The sequence below is a fragment of the Crassostrea angulata genome, chromosome 1 (assembly GCF_025612915.1).
Source record: "Crassostrea angulata isolate pt1a10 chromosome 1, ASM2561291v2, whole genome shotgun sequence".
In the NCBI taxonomy this organism is placed as follows: Eukaryota; Metazoa; Mollusca; class Bivalvia; order Ostreida; family Ostreidae; genus Magallana; species Magallana angulata.
The window spans coordinates 4,604,719-4,621,489 of NC_069111.1; the positions used below are offsets into that span (position 1 = coordinate 4,604,719).

General features: G+C 34.8%; 1 protein-coding gene across 9 annotated transcripts in view; it reads right to left on the reverse strand.

The window, feature by feature from the left end:
* The window catches only part of LOC128189811 (cAMP-regulated phosphoprotein 21-like), a 33,530-nt gene that overhangs the window by 4,375 nt on the left and 12,384 nt on the right, over positions 1-16,771 (reverse strand). For 6 of the 9 annotated variants that reach the window (XM_052861624.1, XM_052861579.1, XM_052861587.1 and 3 more), the window contains 13 exons: positions 8,789-8,948; positions 7,919-8,010; positions 7,523-7,651; positions 6,565-6,637; positions 4,938-5,085; positions 4,610-4,750; positions 2,858-2,957; positions 2,069-2,200; positions 1,771-1,826; positions 1,370-1,563; positions 1,116-1,247; positions 432-527; positions 188-306 (listed from right to left, as the gene is read on the reverse strand). In XM_052861624.1, coding sequence (XP_052717584.1) covers positions 188-306; positions 432-527; positions 1,116-1,247; positions 1,370-1,563; positions 1,771-1,826; positions 2,069-2,200; positions 2,858-2,957; positions 4,610-4,750; positions 4,938-5,085; positions 6,565-6,637; positions 7,523-7,651; positions 7,919-8,010; positions 8,789-8,939 — 1,563 coding nt within the window. In that variant the 5' untranslated portion in view covers positions 8,940-8,948. Of the gene's footprint in view, positions 1-187; positions 307-431; positions 528-1,115; positions 1,248-1,369; positions 1,564-1,770; positions 1,827-2,068; positions 2,201-2,857; positions 2,958-4,609; positions 4,751-4,937; positions 5,086-6,564; positions 6,638-7,522; positions 7,652-7,918; positions 8,011-8,788; positions 8,949-9,872; positions 10,473-14,784; positions 14,908-16,771 lie in introns of those variants that run through there. The other 3 variants (XM_052861602.1, XM_052861608.1, XM_052861615.1) reach the window with 3 other exon arrangements.

Here is a 16,771-nt window from a genome sequence, read left to right on the forward strand (position 1 = left end):
TTGATTAACTCTAAGGATTGACAAATGGGTAATGATTTATACATACATCAACTTATACCATATATAAATGCTAACATTCAATATGTGTGTGCTTTTATTGATCATATATAACCAAAGATCACAAAACTCCCGACAGATTTACTTCCACAGAACCATAAAATAAAAGCACAAAAATGTAAAAGTTTACCGAGTTATGGGTCCATCCCTCGGACGTCTGGTACATGGATGTAGGGGGCTGACCATTTGGCAAGGGGAGGTTAGGATTGTGTGTGTACACACTGCCATCGGGGTTAGAGTAAGGCTGTCCTACAAACAACAGAGGCAAAATGTTATTACATCATCACATGAATATCATTACAAATTCAACAAAAATCCTTTTAAAGCATCAGCTCTAAGTAGCTTCCTCTCTATCCTATCCTGTGTTGTATTACCTGTTTGAGGATTAATAATTATGGCACCTGGTGGTATATTTCTGTAATCAGATGCTACCCATAAAGCTTGATTCTGTCCTTGGCCAGCTAGGAAACCTGAAGTTAATAAGAGACATACATCAGTATCAATAGAGGTATACATAATTGTAAAATGATGAAATAAATCTGCCTTAAAAATAATACTATAAAACAGTACACCACCTGCAAATGTATCAATGCATATAAGAAATCATATGGAACTGAACTACCATCTGAAATACATAGGGAGTGTATAGGAGACAATATGGAGCATATACCAATTAGTATATATGGAGTGCGTACCGTGGTGTATAGGGGACTGTATGGAGTACGTACCGTGGTGTATATAAAACTGTATGGAGTACGTACCGTGGTGTATAGGGAACTGTATGGAGTACATACTGTGGTGTATAGAGAACTGTATGGAGTACGTACCGTGGTGTATAGGGAACTGTATGGAGTACATACCGTGGAGTATAGGGAACTGTATGGAGTACGTACCATGGTATATAGGGAACTGTATGGAATACATACCGTGGAGTATAGGGGACTGTATGGAGTACGTACCGTGGTGTATAGGGGACTGTATGGAGTACGTACCGTGGTGTATAGGGGACTGTATGGAGTACGTACCGTGGTGTATAGGGGACTGTATGGAGAACGTACCGTGGTGTATAGGGGACTGTATTGGGCCAGTAGAACTACTACAGGACAGAGGAGAGCTACCAGATCGACTGCCGGGGGGTGTAGCAAAGTGACGCTGTAGACCTGGACTTGCTGTTCCAGAGTTCATCGAGTCTAAAAACAGAAAAAACATTTATCTAAAGACAGAGGTCATATTCAAACATTTCTATGTATAGGGTACCTGAATTTCTATTTTACTTTGGTTATATTGGTCTTATTGTTACTGTGCAACTGACCTGCTTTACATAGACTCTGGCTTTTGCTGGCTGTTTTGATATGTTGAGAGTGAGGTACTCCTCCAAAGCTGTTTGCCTTTGGAATCCCTTTGGATTTGGTAGAACAATCTGTCCCATAGCCACTGGAGTCTGTGGAACTCCATGGGTGCCCTTCTGATCCTCTACTAATGCTTGAGGGCCTAATGGGCTTTTTTCTGTAAGAATTATTAGCATTAATTCATACATCTCCTCAAAATCCAAAAATTCATTGAAATTTTATCTTTTCACATTACAGTTTCATGTTCGATTTTTTTTCAACTTTCACACAAGTATGAACATGATGCTTTTACAATGAAATCTAATGTATAGCTATCATAATTTTGCTTTTGCATAAATCTATGAATAAATTTTTTTTTATTCACCCGACATACATATTTGGAATTCCATTTTTCATTTCATCCTCTGTAAATGCCATCGGCTGTAAACAAAAGAAGATAAAATCTATTTTTGTATTGAAATGAAACAGTTTTTATAAACTCTGTTTTCAATTCACATAAATGTTATTGCTGAAGATATTTGTTTTTTATTGCTATTTCAAATTTCTTCAAATGAGACCTTAAGACACATTCTACTCTACAAAAAATGAACAGAAACTGTGTTGTCACTGCACTTCAATAAATCTTGTGTCTCTCTATATGACTGCTCATTAAGTCTGCTCACCTCCTGGCAGGGATCGGCATCACAACTATTGAAAATCTTGCTACGCACTTTCTCGTATCGCTTCCTTCTCTCCTCAAACGATCGAGCTTTTGTGTGAGCTAAAGAAGGTTTGTCTAGATTCCTTGTGTATATCTACAATTATAAGAATATTAGTGTTTAATAAAAAATATAGCAATTAGTTGACATTATATTCAAATGCAACAAAGATTATGATAATAAATGAGCCTCAACCCCCATTTGTAAACCAAGACTTCTACTACTGATAAAAATACATTTATGTGGGAATGCATACTAAAGCAACATGGTTGTTTTTCTTTTCTTAGGCAACATATTTCATTGAATTCATATTGGCAAGCATTTAAGCACATTAGTTTTCTGAGTATTTTTTTCCTGATTTGAAACCTGAAAACTTAAAGTTATTAAACATTAATCCTCTTTGCAAAGAAAATGTGACAATTTTATAAATTTTAAGCTATGAAATATTGATGACAAGTTGAATGCCTTACAGATTTCAGACATTGTCTTGTGATATAATAATTTAAAACCTAAGTCTTTACATAACCCTCACCAACAGTATAATATTGTGATAATTACAGATTGTTCCTACATTTACATGTCTATTGAATGATTTTTTAATCAACAAACTATGGTAACCAGGCAGACACGACGTAACCACATTTCAATCAGGTGTTACACAATTGATTCTCCAGACACAAGTTTTTGGAATAAACATATGTTTAAGGTATCAAATGACTTGCAATAAACTCGGTGATACCCTGTTATACATACATCTCTGTCGTCTAGGCTCTTGTTTTCTCGCTGAATAATGGACTTGACCTTAGGAGCAGAATCTAGGTTGTCAATATGTTCCTTAAAGCTGAAATCAGGTCTGTTGACAAAAAAAATGTGAAAATCAATATCCATTACAATTCACACTTTAAATCATCAATATCAATTTTCTGTGAAGAGATATCTCTAATTTCAAGTAAATTGACTGATACAGCACAATTAGGCTGGTCCTGGTAAACATATTGTTTGTGATATTAGATATCTATAGTAAAAATCACACTCTGGAAATATCTGGTAGTTCACCAGGAAGTGAGAGATGGGATAAAACCAAGTTGCTCTAGCTATGAACATTGCCACTCATAAGTTATATTGGTAGTATTCTTACACAATTCAATCATCATTTCAGATATTTTTAGCTTTATCATCAATACCATCAGCCAAATGACATCTGAATATCTGTCTGAATTCAAAGACAATACAACACTAATTCCCACTAGTATTTGAGTAGCCAATTCTACTGACAATATTCCGATAGGCCGACATGTCTATTTTGGTTGCAGACAGCGTCGAGGGGAGCTCTCGAAGCTGACGACAAGCTTCCTGTTGCCCGCAGACATCTGACACACCTGGGATGTCGGCGGTTCCTCCATTGTGTTACACAATGACAGGGCCCGCTGCTTTTTTGGTCTATGGCTGGACTTACACTGAGATAATTACAGGACACAGAATCCTCTAGACGAAGACTGCTCATCAATTATGCACCACACGTTTCTGCCATCTTAAATACTCTCTCCATTATCACTCGTCAGTGTTTTAGCATGAACAGAAGCTCAATTATCTCTCTCTATATATCAAAGCAATAAAATATTTATATCTGCTTTATAACCTTACTTCTAAATATAGCAAATCAGATGATTATGGATAGGGGTCTTGAATAAGCGATCAGTTTTTACCACATATCTCATTCCGATTAGACAGTCAGGCAGCAAGAAACAACCGGAAGAATGATCTGTTTTGCACCGATGCTCTCACAAAAACTGTCATCCTGACATGAAAGGTGCCAATGGTTTCAGCATTGGTCAAATTCCTGAACAATTACTGCTGATCATACAAAATACCAGGGCTGTCTTGATATATGGCAAAACAATGTTTTTCTCTACTTTGTATAGGTTCTTGGGAAAATGCCTTTATAGATGGTAAGACAATGTGATGGGACAGATTACTTTGTATTGACTGGTTTACAGGAAAGATTTGCTACCACATTTACCTACATTTTCCTCCTATTCAAACAAAGTCCAAAAAAATCTTAGACTGAATTGATTAATATCGTCTTTTACTTAATTTTGGTGTCAAAATCTTTTGGCAAATTTAATTATAAAATCCAGTTTGAGATATGGGACTTTTTCTACTTTGGCTGATTCTCCCTTCAAACTATGTGATCACTTTATCTTTGAGATAAACTTTTCTGCCAAAAACTCTTATAGTGCATCAAAATAACACGATGAACAGTTCTCAACATGGCAAAATGGAGCCTGTATTCTGTACAATAAGATGATTGCCTCACATTTTCTTATTGGAGGTTTTGTTCACAATGACAAGATGTTCACCTACATTCTCTTGTTGGAGGTTTTGTTCACAATGACAAGATGTTCACTTACATTCTCTTGTTGGAGGTTTTGTTCACAATGACAAGATGTTCACTTACATTCTCTTGTTGGAGGTTTTGTTCACAATGACAAAATGTTCACTTACATTCTCTTGTTGGAGGTTTTGTTCACAATGACACACTTCCCAGTCTGGTCAACATTGTGGTCCAAGCCAAAGTAAGCAGCGATTCTATGAACGAGCATCCTGTCGTATGAGGACATCTGAGGGAACTTCAGATAGTGATGTCTGCAAGTGCAAGAGACATTAAAAGCACTGCCAATCAATCAGTCAAACAATCAAACTATTTATCTATTAACTCATTATTTCACCCCGCTTTATAATAAACAACCAATTCGGCAATTGGCATTTAATTAATTCGGACTACTTTGTGAAAAAAATGTAATGAGTTTCATTCAATCATAATCAGACTTACTTTGGTTCATTTATGAAATTGATAAGATCTGTTTCTAATTTCAGCAACATATTTCGATCTTTAGGAGATTTATTTATTGTTTTGTGGATGAAGTCCTCCAGATTGATGCCTGTTGAATCTTTGTAAGGAGAGGAATCAAAACTTGAATCTGCAAATAACAAACAATAACCTTGAATAATAATTTAATGCCACGAACCAGCAATACATAGGTTCCATCATTTTTTACAACATGTTTATTTTAGCAGAAATAAAGTACGGTACTAACAATCAAGTATATTGTGGAATCATTTTTATTTGTAGTGGTCAATTTTCGGGGGTAGCTGAAATTTTCCAGGTTCATGGAGACGTAATTTTGTTGGAAGCAAGTTCGGGATAATTTTAATAAATATTCAACAAATGTTTGCAGACATGTTCATGGGGATGTAAATTTGTTGGCAAACAATGATGATTCCACAGTTAAGTTGATTCTTAAAAAATAATTCTCCTGCAATTGATCCATTTCATGACTATTTCTAAATGTTAATGACATCTATAAATGCATTTTATCCCTCAATCCCCACCTTTTGACTTCATGCTATGATACCAGAAACAATTTTAATTTGAAATTGAGAACAAAGCTAAAATTAGACTTTAAAAAAAAGTTTCATGATTAATCGAAAGAGGATTTCATTAGAGTAACGAAAGCGTGTTCTTCAGAAAACGTGCTAGTAATTTGATCGGTAGCCTGATTAACACTGAGTTTGTACGTGTTTGGCTATCACTTGATTCCTGTGACAATTGGCTTACTATAGCACACATTTCTAGATTATATTCCGACCAGGTGAGGGAATCACACCTACTCCACCTATATCACACCTTTTTACACCTGGATTAACTTCTATAATTGAATTTCACAGAGCTAACCAGGGGAGATTTGTCAGATATCATTACAATCCAACAGTTTCATAGTACTGCACTAAGAGACAGCCAAAGAACGGATGACAAATAGCAAAGTCATGCCAATAAATGTACAGTCTGTGTTTTGGTCTGAAGATACCTTCACAGTTCAGGGTTTTCTAGTGTTGAACATTCCTGTACATGTAACCAAGATCACGTGATAGAATCTCTTACTTTAGTTTACTCTCCATACCCTACATAATTATTATCCAATGTGTGTTTAATACAAACTTGAAATCTATCTGGTAAAAGCAGAAACTGTACTCTCCTGCTTTTACATTCTATTCACAATCAGTCTACTGAAAGTTCAACAGAAAAGTACCCCATACAATTTGATTGAAGTTAATAAGCAAGGGATTCAATTTTCTTTATTTGATTAGTCTAGCATGGTTATGGTAAATAACATTTTTATGTGTAAAAGTGGGTTTTGTAAGCTTGATGATTCGTTAGGCCAATTGCAGTATGTGATTGTCAACAAACTGAAGGTAAATGAAACATAATTATAATCATGTCAATACCCTGCACAGCTCAACACAACAATCGACAATAAGAAAACAGGTAGATATCTGAAACAGACAGTTCCCAAGATCCAAGAAAGATGGCAACACCTTGCATTCTCCATCAAACAAACCCAATCCCCCTCCCCCTTACCCTGGCTGTGGTGGTTGTGTTGCTGGTGGTGTTAACTTACCGCGGGACAGACAGGAAGACCCCGCCTCGGAGCCCTGGGAGCCACATTTATTAAGCCTCTCTCTGGATGATGACTGAAAACAAAGACAGAATATCGTTGGTACAAATGACGACTGAATATCAGTACAAACGATGACTCAATTTATAAGTTCAAATAAACTAAAGATGTAATATTGTTCATTTCACTGAAATAAAGCCAGTGTTCTTGTGCTTCTGTTCTTATTTTGCTGTACAATGTGCATATTTAGTCCAAAAAATCTATAGTGTAATAAACTTTATATTTTACAGGAAACCATTCCCAAAATATAAGAAGCATTTATAATTCGTAATCTTGAATAAATATGAAGATAAATTTCTTGTACGATATTTATCAATGTCATGGTAATATTCAAATTGAAACACTATATTCTGTTTAGCATATCGACTCCAACTTGAGAACTTTTGTTCCTTTTCCTTCTATCAGAAAGTTTTGTTTAATGATGTCAGAAACTCTGGTACCAGTTATCTTATACTTCTCTGCATCAAGATTGTTGACCTGTTTATCGATGATTTTGTGTAATAATTTTTAAAAGAAAAACACTAGCTGAAAATGAGACTGATTTTGTTTTTTAAAGGAGACTGGAGAATGTTATGATCATTAGCTCAATACTGTTGTGCATAGAAAAAAAAGACAAAAGAAAAAAACCTGTCAAAACAGAAAACAAAGGCCAACTTTTCAGATAATTTTTAGAAATTTCAGACCAAATGATGTCTTAATTTTCATCAGGATAGCATTAAAATGTCAAATCAAATGCATCTCATAGAAACAGCCTATTGCCTACAGCTATCACTGCACTTTGATGCACATTACATTATCTTTATAATAATTGACCTAATTACGATTAAACATGCCATCAATTTTCAGTGAGTCATTATGAAGCGATAACTGTATAAAAATACAGGTGTGGCATACAACTTACCTGGGAATGAGAGGAGGGGGTCAGACCATTGGAGCTGGACTCCGGGGTCAGCATGTGAGGGTCTGGGGAGGGTGACTCCTCAAACGCCTTCCCAGATCTTTTCAGCTGCTTCATTTTCTGCGTTCCATTCTGCAAATGCACCAAGGCAAACCAATATAATCTTTAATTGGAGTTTACTAATTTAAAACATTCTCAGAATGCAGTGCATGTCACTTGATATTGTTTCCATCATCAATATTTCTATTGTAATGACTTCCTTAATGAAGTATTTAATATGATTGTCAAGTGTTTTCAAGAGGAGGCATTATTTATAACTATTCACTTACACTTAAAACATAAGCTTTTTTCAGACATAATGCTGAAAGTATGTTAACAGTCACATTAGTAAGAAATTACCTGACTGGCTGACAAATTCGGCTCCTCTAAAATGCAACCATCTGATTGGACAATTTCAGAGGAATTTTCTCCTTGACCTTGGGTGTCTTTGTCTGTAAATTATGATCCAATAAAAATGAAAATTTCATAACATGCCATAAAAGCGCCTAACTGATTGCATTGATATTTAGATGAAAAAATATAGAGAAACATAAACAAAGTGTAATATTTTCCAAATAGCCTTTGTTAAGCATTAATGGGCCCGAAATAACGAATAAATCTTCCTGAGAAGCAATTATCTGTTATGCAGCGCTGATACCAGCCCTGGAAGATCACATCATAATGGAAACTTTTATGATGCTGAGGAAAGAATGGAACCTGGTTGTAACCTTTAAGTGAAACACTGATATATCATGACTCGGCAACTGCCACAAGATCATGCTAAGGGAAATAGGGTTGCTTCTAATAGCAAGAAGGATAAATTAAAAAAATGTTCAAAAGATCCAATATTTTTCTTTAATATCTACTGTTACTGCCATTTCCACTCTTGCTTCTTATCATTCCATATCAATTCAAACATCAACTAAAGTATGAAGACTACACTTTTCACATTGTGTATTTATGACACACAGGAGAAGACAATACCAAACAAGTAATATAAGAACCATTCTCATACCATATGGGCGTTTTTTTTCTGTGGGTTAACATTTTGTGTTTTGACTTCAAGGCAACTATAATAATATATTTTTTTTGCAAATTTTAAACTGATGACTAAAAACAAAACAATTTTTTAAAGTGTATTTTTTGCCCATAGGATGAAAGCTCAAAATTTTGCTAAAAATAACACCCCAATAAAAGTCCAGTTACAGAGTGTCTGTCATTAAGACTGACCTCCAGCTGTGATGGTGGCGTCCGATTGGTCAGATCCTGGACTGGTATCCTGCTCCTCTTCCTCTATCTCGGACTGCTTACACAGGACGGCTGACTTGATGCCACTGCCACGCGAATCCTGGGACTGTAATGTCTCAGTGGCCATCGTCATAGGGAGAGCCTAAAAGTACAACATAAGTATTTCTCAAAAAACTCAATTTTATTGAGTCCACATATATACACATAGAAAGGGTCTGCAAGCAACATCATGAGTATTACTCAACAAACTCAGTGTAATCAAGTCAACAACACAAACACATATTGAGAGCCTGTGTGGAAGCAACATCATGAGTATTATTCAACAAACTCAGTGTTATCGAGTCAACACAAACACATATTGAGAGCCTGTGTGGAAGCAACATCATGAGTATTACTCAACAAACTCAGTGTTATCGAGTCAACACAAACACATATTGAGAGCCTGTGTGGAAGCAACATCATGAGTATTATTCAACAAACTCAGTGTTATCGAGTCAACACAAACACATATTGAGAGCCTGTGTGGAAGCAACATCATGAGTATTACTCAACAAACTCAGTGTTATCGAGTCAACACAAACACATATTGAGAGCCTGTGTGGAAGCAACATCATGAGTATTATTCAACAAACTCAGTGTTATCGAGTCAACACAAACACATATTGAGAGCCTGTGTGGAAGCAACATCATGAGTATTATTCAACAAACTCAGTGTTATCGAGTCAACACAAACACATATTGAGAGCCTGTTTGGAAGCAACATCATGAGTATTACTCAACAAACTCAGTGTTATCGAGTCCATATATAAACAGATAGGAAGGGCCTGCAAGCAACACTTAAACTATTACTCAATGGTACTCAGTTATCGAGTCTACATATATACACATAGGGAAACCAAGAGTATTACTCAAAAAACTCGGTGTAATCAAGTCCACATATATACACATACGGAGAGCCTGCATGCAAGCAACACCATCAGTATAGTCAACAAACTCAGTGTGTACTCTTAATGTCTAAATAGAGTCCACACATATTCACACAAGACTTTTCTCCAGAGAATCGTACCTAGTTCTGTGGATAAATGTCCAGTATACTGGTACTTCTCTCCTTGCTTTCATCACACTAATAGAAATGAAGCTCCTTTAAATGGTTAATACAAATAAACCTTCATTTCATGTCTTGAACTAGGCATCCCATTACATACAGGCTCCAAAAGCTTGCTTTATCTCTCTCTGATTTATCAGATCTTCCTGATATTGTGTTCATTCAATGTTAGCAGAGTGAAACTTTTACAATTACACCCACGCAACTGTGTCAAACCACTGAAGACTGGAGGAAATTGGCCGACCACAAATCAGTTAGAGAGAGAAGGAAGTCCCCGACCGAGAGTCACTTGGCATTACAGCTATCTCTCCCAATCATTCCTAATTATACACTAGGGCTCTGATCACAATATCCATAAATTACATCTATCAATACTCTCTCAATAGTCCAACTTTTTTTCATTATAGTGTGCACAACATTTGAAGGGGTGCTTTGGTTTTGAAATTATATTTTTGCTTTCCTATTTCAGATATGTACATTAAAAGGTAAATTACGAACTTTGAACTGACCCCCATGTTCCAAGGTAATACTGATATTTTTTTTTTAGTAACATGTTGTATTTTATTAATTATAATCTGTTGCATTTTATTAATTATACAAATTGTTAATTTGAAGAAAACTTTTTAAAGAAACAAGTAAGGAGGCCGATTTTAGTTTTCATTGCGCGTACAGATACCTGTTATCTTGTTTGATATACAGTAATTACAAACGCCATGGCCCTTTTTTGAGCAATTGTAAATATTACCCACTTGGGTCACTATAAGGGCTGATAGAATTTTAAAGATTACCAAAATTCAACTTGTAAGCAATTATTATTAATTTTGTTTTCCTTATTCATTTTCATAAAATAAAAAAATTGGGCTAATATTTTCCTTTGTCTAAAAAGTCATATTCAATATAATTGCTATGCTATTCACAATGAAGTAAAGAAAAATCATTAAAATCAAATGCTGTTAAACAATAGGTCCAGCAGGAGACTCAAAATGGGTATTCCGTTATCAAATACATTGAATACAAGTAAGAGATCTTTGATAGTTCACCTGCTTAATTTCAGCCTCCAGCTGACAGAGAAACAAAGGAAACTAGTGGGTATTGTTTTTTTACAAAAAAAACACATGTCTCCCCTTCTCCCCAAGGATTGTAATATGGGGCAAATTTAACAAATATTATTCAATAGTACACCTAAGTGTATTTTTATTGTTCTTTGTTTAAAGTTAGAAGTCCTTCTGTCAAAGCATATTCAGGAGTTGAACAATGAAGTTTTTCCTAATTTGACTTTGAAATAAAATTTTTAGGTCAAGGTCAAAAATTTTGGTAAGGTTCAACTAGGTAATATACCGTCTATTCATGATACAAGTTAAAAGTCTGTATATTATAGGAGTCTTGTGTTATGGTCCCGACAACATTTTTTATCAAAAGCTTGACCTTGAAAAACAAAATAGGTCAAGGTCGGAACTTTTGGTGGCGTGCACTCCTTCTCAATACCATCTACCCATGTTCTAAGTTTGAAGTCTTAATGTCAAAGGGTAATTAAGTTATGACCCAGACAAAATTTTATTACTTTTTTCTTAATTTGACCTTGAGTAAAACAAGGTCAAGGTCAAATATTATTCAATAGTACACCTAAGTGTATTTTTGTTGTTCTTTGTTTAAAGTTTGAAGTCCTTCTGTCAAAGTATATTCAGAAGTTGAACAATGAAGTTTTATTAAATATGACCTTGAAATTAAAATTCTAGGTCAAGGTCAAAAATTTTGGTAAGGTTCAACTAGGTTATATACCATCTATCTATGATACAAGTTAAAAGTCTGTATGTTAAAGGAGTATTGTGTTATGGTCCCGACAATATTTTTTATCAAAAGCTTGACCTTGAAGAACTAAACAGGTCAAGGTCAAAACTTTTGGTGGCGTGCACTCCTTCTCAATACCATCTACCTATGTTTCAAGTTTGAAGTCTTAATGTCAAAGGGTATTTAAGTTACGGCCTGGACAAATTTGGATGAAGAAGAAGAAGAAGAAGAATAAGAAGAATGAGAAAGTCGACAAAAACAATATGTCTCCCCTTTGAAAGGGGAGACATAACTAGTGGTCATAGACTACCTATATTTTGTTATAACAAGCTAGTTCTTTCATTAGTCTTAATGTTCAGTTTTCATTTAAGAGGGTTGGATGGTTGGGGCCATTTTTAGACTGTATTGATCTCCTTTAAAACAAGAGCTCTGCATAAAAATATATGAAAATACTCAGATTTAAAAGCCAGAATATATGAAAATTTTCTTTACTAAATAATTGTTTAAATCTAAACAAATTACAACCAAAAACAAAAGGTACTGTAGATTCCTTATTTTTCGCGAGTACTTAATTCTGCGATTCAACCGTTTTGCATCAAATTGCGGGAATATGAAATCGCGAACACAAGATTTTTATCATAGTTTCTTTAGATTACATCTGTCAGTAAAATAAATGCGAGATTTAAAATCCATGAGATGTGCCTCTCGCGATTTTATGCGAATATTAATTCCTTGCGTTTAATTAGGAATTTACAGTAAATCTTCTTGATAATTTGTTGACCACCCAGCTTCCTGAACATTTGATACACATATAAACTCAAAATTCCTGTATTTCAAACAGCACTCAGTCTGTTATTCTTTGTGAAAACTGTAAAGCTCTATTGTACTGTTAGGCACAAAATTCACATAACGTGAGCCACCAAAGTTTAAACGTGAGCCACCAAAGATTTGACACATATTTGATTTCCAATATTTTTATCTCCTGAAAGAACATCTCTGTGAGTGAGTCTTCAATAACCGTAAATAAAGCAACAGCTCATTTAGCTTCAAAACAGTCTCTTCTGGACCATTGGTTGTGCATGCATGAAAATGGAGCCCCTGAAACTCTACATCCTGAGAGGTTGCCATGACGTTACAAACAACTACAGGAGCCTTAAAGAGCTACAGGCTGTCAGCGAGCGCAGTTCAATTTCTGTTTCAAGTGTCGTATTAAATCAGAGCCCCAAAAAATATTCACAGCTGAAAAAGTAGGACATCTCTTAACATACTCACCTAATATCCCAAAATTACACAGAGCTGTATTAAATTGTCCAACCAATGATGTTCTTTTATTCTGTTATAAACATTAGGTTGTATTGTTTGAAACTTCCTCATTCCACACAAATAAATAAGTTTTAATGAAATTGCATTTGAAATCTCCCATCACTATGGGTTGCATTGCTTTTTTCATGCTTAGTAGTCCCAATGTGAATCCGAAACAATTATAAATGGTTAATACTTGTACGCCATCATAATTAAGTGGCCCGCAAAGACAAAGACCAAGGACTAGGACATATGGTTTAAATGCTTCATGAATCTTTTATTTATCATTTTTTATTCATAGAAGTTTTTGTCTAACTGACTTGGTTACTGCATGGTTTTAACTGTAACTACAGACTGAAGAACCAGAGGCTGCCTCTAGGAGTAAGAGGAAACAACAACAAACTATGAGGATGCCTAATAATATCCATGCTATTTTAAATAATTCATCCAATTCTTCACCAGTCAGAGCAGGTAGTTTTCACACAACAACAAATTCTTGACAAGACATTGATCTGTCGCACTTCTGAATAAAAAACCCCAGATTAACTTTCATGATCTCCGACGCTTCAGTCACAGCATAAAAAAACTTGTCCACGTAAATCCCACATCTACTTTGGTCACAGGCTCACTGTGAGTTGATGAAGCAATCACACGTTTTTGTCTTTAACATCAACTAGATGTAGGTAGAGAGGGTGTGGCAGACAGGGGAAACAACTCTAGTACTGACCCCCATAATATGTGTAGCATAGAGTATTTGAATCAGAGGTATGAGTTGGAATGAGGGTGGGAGTGCTCATGATTGAGATTAAAAAAACAAACAAACCCAAGAACATTAGATCCCCCTTCTTTAAAAAAATACTCAAATAGTGGGTTCAAGCAGTGTCAAATTAAAAGCACAAGGCTCATGAATGATTCTTGTCTTTCTTATTCTTATTCAGCCTTACTGTACGGAGGTTTGCATTTTGGCACTGAAGTAAAATGTTTAGAAAGTACCAGTACGTTTTTTGTTTTTTGCTAAATCACAGATTGAACAAAGTACCTGACAATCAGACTTTGAATTTCCATACAGTAAATAAATGTTATTTATAGCTCTGATAATTAATCACATCATGACACTTTTAGCAAACTTTTAAAATTCTTCCATTTGGAGATTTATCTTTATTTTATGTTCTAGGAAATAGAAAAATTTTGTTCCCATTAATCTATTGAACAAATCCATTATTTCTCATTAACATTAGAGCAGGACATTTAATTGACTTACACCAAATTAAAAATAGGTACATACATTTTTAAAACCTAAAATAAGAATTAAAGTTACTGTAAATAAATAATGTCACCATGTCAACTTAAAGACTAAAATAACCCATTTATTTCTGATGAAATGAACTGTATAATAATAGCACTCAGTTACCAATCCATCATGCTGAAGAACAAACAATTGGAACATTTAAATAAAATCTATATCACCTTACACAGAAAAATAATGAACTCCTGCTGCAGACTTAATGAACAGTGGAGAATTCTCTCATTGATTTGTATTAAAACAAAAAAAAATCAAACAAGCAACTTCAGAACATTTTTAGAACATCCCGCAAGATTTCACTATACAACACACCTCATTTAGGTAAACTTATCAAAACTTGACTTTCATCTTCCCTAAAAAAATCTTTCTCTTTCACACATTTCTTTTTATAAACCTGTCAATGAAACCCCTGGGTAATTTTCCCCCACCCCTCCCCATTTACAGGTGTATTCCCTACATGTACAGGTGAGTGTACTGTACCTGGTCTACACCTGTAGTCCTGACTATCACGGAGTAATTCCGACACACCAGTGCACAGTCACACCAACAGTAGCAGTCTCCTCCACTGTAGCCAGACAGCGACTGAACACTGGAGAAGTCCTGCTACACATTGATTACAGGTATATTTATAAGTTCTGGTCTCGGTAGACACTCGGCGGCAGCAGCAGCAGCAGTAGCAGCCCATTTCTCGACCAGCTCCTGTGTGTCAGTAGTCATCACAGTATCAACACAGCCTTGTCGGTTTCTGTGATTATTATGTAAAGTACTGTCTTTGATGGATTCCTATCAGTATATACATGATTACCAGTCTTTGTGAAGTAATTTATAGGTTTTTATAGCTATATTATCCAAATATAATGCTATGATATCATAACATAATTCTCAGATATACATAAATATCATTACATCATCATGCTTTATGAAAAGATATTTAATTAAGTTTCAGAAAAGTACCGGTATTTGCTAAATCAGTGAGTGACCAACCATGACACAACAATAAATTCTGTACCAGGTTTGCTGGTACAGGTATTTCATTTCCAAGAGACCTACATATGCCTCAGTCAGACTTGGTTTCAAATAAAAATGTTCAAAAACTCCAAACTTTGCAAAAACCTATAAAACCTGAAAACAAAGCAAAAACCTTAGCTACAAGGACGAAACCATAGTTCAACTAAGTGACAATAGGCTTAAAGCCTATCTACAAAAACTGAGACTTCAAATGTGATTTTGCATCTGACGTCTGCATTCTGTGCAGCATTTTCACCCTATGGTTTGTCAGAAATGAAGTTCATTAATATTTTCCTTCAAATTTTTGTTCTTTTAAATATAACATTAGAAGATAACTATAACTATATAATTTGTATTTTACAAATCTTTTAGCAATCCGTAGATATTATTCTGTTGCTAATTTAACTTTATTAATGTTTTTCTAAATGTCAGTTTGAGTCCTTACATATGTTTAACACTTCCAACTCAAAATATATCAAATTCATCTTCAAATAAATGTTAATATATCAGTTGCAAATGTTCATGAAAAATCCATGCTTTAATTGCACTATATTTAGATCAACCTTTCTTATCTTGCTAATGATTGGTCAAAACCACCCAACCCGCCAGACAGAATAGAGCATGTTTGTATTCCATCTGACTTTATATTTGTCTCACAATTTTCTGGCGAGTTGGATCTAAAAAATCGCATCATGTAAATAGGGGCTCAAGCAAGATCATATTGGCACTTCCTAAATTAAAAGAGAAATCTGATATCAACATCTTAGTACACAATTCTTTTTATATCCATCATCCTCTTTTACACTTAGATATTGGTAAAAACTACATGCGTAATGTCACATCTAGATTTGTTTGCTACCCATCCATCCATCTATCCATCCATCCATCCATCTGATTAAAACACATTTTAAACACTTTTTTTTCCTATAAAAAAAAGGGGGACACTCTTTTCCTAGCTATTAAAGAAACAGACTGAATTTTTTAATTAATCTAAAATTAGCCCCCAAAAAGTTGATAAGTAGCGGAACCCATAATTCCCTAGGTTATATCAATATCCCGTGGATATATAAATATAAAAACACAATCACTTCCTACCTATGACATTCACAAACAAATCACTGATAAATACATCAATATATACCGGTACTCAATATAAAAATATCAAAAGGCAGTCACTTCATACCTATGACATTTCATAAACAAATCACTAAACAATAGATAAAAAATATCAAAAGGCAATCACTTCCTACCCTATGACATTCCTAAATAACAAAACACTAGAAACAAATATTTAAAAAAAACACCAATCACAGCCTACCTACAAACCAAATACTAGCCATCTTAAAGGTCAACATCATGGAACAAACTCCTATCACTTTTTAGCATTATCAAGTTGCGAGTAACCTTTCCAACAAACTGAATTACACTGAATTACATGTATGTATCCCCCGTATCTTGT